Source organism: Penaeus vannamei, chromosome 34 (assembly GCF_042767895.1).
Source record: "Penaeus vannamei isolate JL-2024 chromosome 34, ASM4276789v1, whole genome shotgun sequence".
Classification (NCBI taxonomy): domain Eukaryota; kingdom Metazoa; phylum Arthropoda; class Malacostraca; order Decapoda; family Penaeidae; genus Penaeus; species Penaeus vannamei.
Window position 1 is genome coordinate 27,046,630 of NC_091582.1, and position 2,500 is coordinate 27,049,129.

The 2,500-nt window shown below is 42.1% G+C and overlaps 1 protein-coding gene across 1 annotated transcript in view; it reads right to left on the minus strand.

The window, feature by feature from the left end:
* LOC113825904 (alpha-amylase-like) overlaps positions 1 to 2,500 on the minus strand; it is a 20,528-nt gene that overhangs the window by 4,439 nt on the left and 13,589 nt on the right. Inside the window, exons 7-10 of the mRNA XM_070113601.1 lie at positions 1,567 to 1,773; positions 1,091 to 1,229; positions 579 to 737; positions 200 to 340 (exon numbers count right to left, since the gene is read on the minus strand). Coding sequence (XP_069969702.1) covers positions 200 to 340; positions 579 to 737; positions 1,091 to 1,229; positions 1,567 to 1,773 — 646 coding nt within the window. The remainder of the gene's footprint in view (positions 1 to 199; positions 341 to 578; positions 738 to 1,090; positions 1,230 to 1,566; positions 1,774 to 2,500) is intronic.

Consider the following 2,500-nt stretch of genomic DNA (forward strand, 5'->3'; position numbering starts at 1 on the left):
TGTGTGTGTGTGATATATATATATATATATATATATATATATATATATATATATATATATATATATATATATATATATATATATATATGTATGTATGTATGTATATATATATATATATATATATATATATATATATATATATATATATATATATATATATATATAAGGACAATTTCCCCATTCAGTCTCTGCCTCCAACCTGGGCGATGGGCCGAGTCGATGCCGCCCCTTATGAAGAGGTCCTGGCCGGGGTTGGTCTGCTTGTGGACGAAGACGACGGTCCTGTGCGCGCCCGACGTGATGGGCGGCTGGGTGGGGCCCGGGGTCGTCGTGGGCTGGTCTGAGGGCGGAGGCGAAGGGAGGTGGTGAGAGCAGGAATGTATAATTCTTTTTAAGGCACACTAATGAAAGAAAAACAGCAATGCGTTTGTCCTGTAAAGGTATTGTTAGATTAAAATATGTGATCAAATAATTGTTTATGTCCGCATACACTGATCCTGAAATCAAGTCTGACCAAATCCAAGAACATCCAAATCTACGAAAATGTGTCAGATGCTAAAACCGCATAAGGGACTCACTGGGGTCGACGGTGGGGCCATTTCCGTCGCATCCGACACAAATGGCGAAGATCGGTTCATCAGAATTGTGGATGGAGATCTGCGCAGTTCCGTCGCCGTTCACCGTCACCTGATTGGCGCAGCCGCTGATCAGCTCGCAGTAGGTACCGGCGGGCATGCCTGTGGGCGAGGGTGAGAAGGAGAAAGAGTGATGTGAAATATTCTGTGACATTTCTGTGCCGCTTGACGGTCTTCGGTGTGATTGCTTAATGAGCTGGAAGGAACTCCAGAAAAATACCGAGGAAATTGTTCAAAATCAGAGCAAAATAGATTGAATTACAAAATTAAAATAGTATTAATCCTAGTAATGATAGTGTCAATAATAATCACATTGATATTGATAAAGATTTATGATAATAGTAATGATTATAAGTAATAATCATAAATGAAGCTGAATATTAAAGTATATAAATAAAATTCCTTAATTCAAGCAACATTTTTTTCCGGTGCCTTTTTCTCCCATCTTCACTCACCCGTCTGGAGCGTACGGTCGAAAGAGCCGTACTTGGACATGGCGAAGAAGCCCTTATCGCCGCGGGAGAAGGCCACGTTGTCGCCCTCCTGGAACCAGTTGGCGATCTGCGTGCCTGCCACAGCGTTCCTGAACTTGACCTGAAGAAGAGGACGACGGGCGTGGCAGATCATTTTTATATATCTATTTTAATTCTCGGGGAGGTGGGGGTGCGCTATTGGGCAGAGGGAGGGGGTATCTCGGCCTGCTTTGGTGGGGGAGGGGGTATCTCGGCCTGCTTTGGTGGGGGAGGGGGGAGGGGGTCTGCAGCGGGCATACTGGGTCCTTGAGTCCATCGATCCATCCAAAGTCATCTATCCTGTGTCGATTAAGAGCTACCTTCACGTCCTAGTAAATCATTCTCCATTTTTAACAAGTGCATTGACTCATCCTCATTCCTCTGCTGACCCTGACTCGCTTTGACACGTTCCGACTCACCATCTGCGTAATGGCGTTCCACCGGTGCTCGCAGACCCATCCGCCGCCGCAGGTTCCATCGCCGTTGATGGGGACGTCATCCGTGCCTCCGTAGCTGCTGCCTGGCGGACCCTGGTCGCTGTTGTCGAAGTAATAGCTGCTCATGATGCGCATGAAACCATAGTCATGGGCGAGGGAGAAGCAGACACCCATGGTATATTCCTTAGGCTGTCGAGACACACGGACGTAAAGGAAATTAAGATTTTGAAAAAAAAATAGGTGTCTCTCATTCAATTATGATTTTATGCCTGTTTTCTGTGTTAAAACATCATTCGTCACGCTGTTCCTTAGAGATTTTTACTTTTATTTATAGCCTTCGTCCTCATATCTGTTTTTAATTTGTCGCATCTCTCATGTCTTTACCAAAACAACATGTTCGCCATAAATCAATCTCTCGTTTTGTTTCTAGAGTAATTTACGCTTTATACTTAATATCCAAGGTTTATATCCGTAAATTATTTGTCTTATATTTCAGAACTTACAAGCTTTCGTTATTTAACAATTTTTAAAAAATCCTATTTTCAAATGTGTGACTACTCCCGTTTCCCCTTTTCAGCTCTGACGTTAAACTGAATACGAAGATACCATTTCACAATTTATCCGTTTATGATTAATAATAACAAAAAAGAGAAAATCTCCAATATGAACCGACATTTTTGGTGTGATTAGCGATTCGGAAAGACTTTGATTATCAGCCGTCAGTGATACGTCACCCACGTTGATCGAGGTTGGAAAATTAAGGTATCGTATCCCTCTGTCACAACCCGGAACATTCTGATTTAACGGTTTTACCAACAGTTTTGTAGTTTTTAAACACTTCATACTTTATTGATCTATAAAATTTCGATTCTCATCAATTTTCTTGCCTGCTCTTAAATATTGATGAATAGATAAG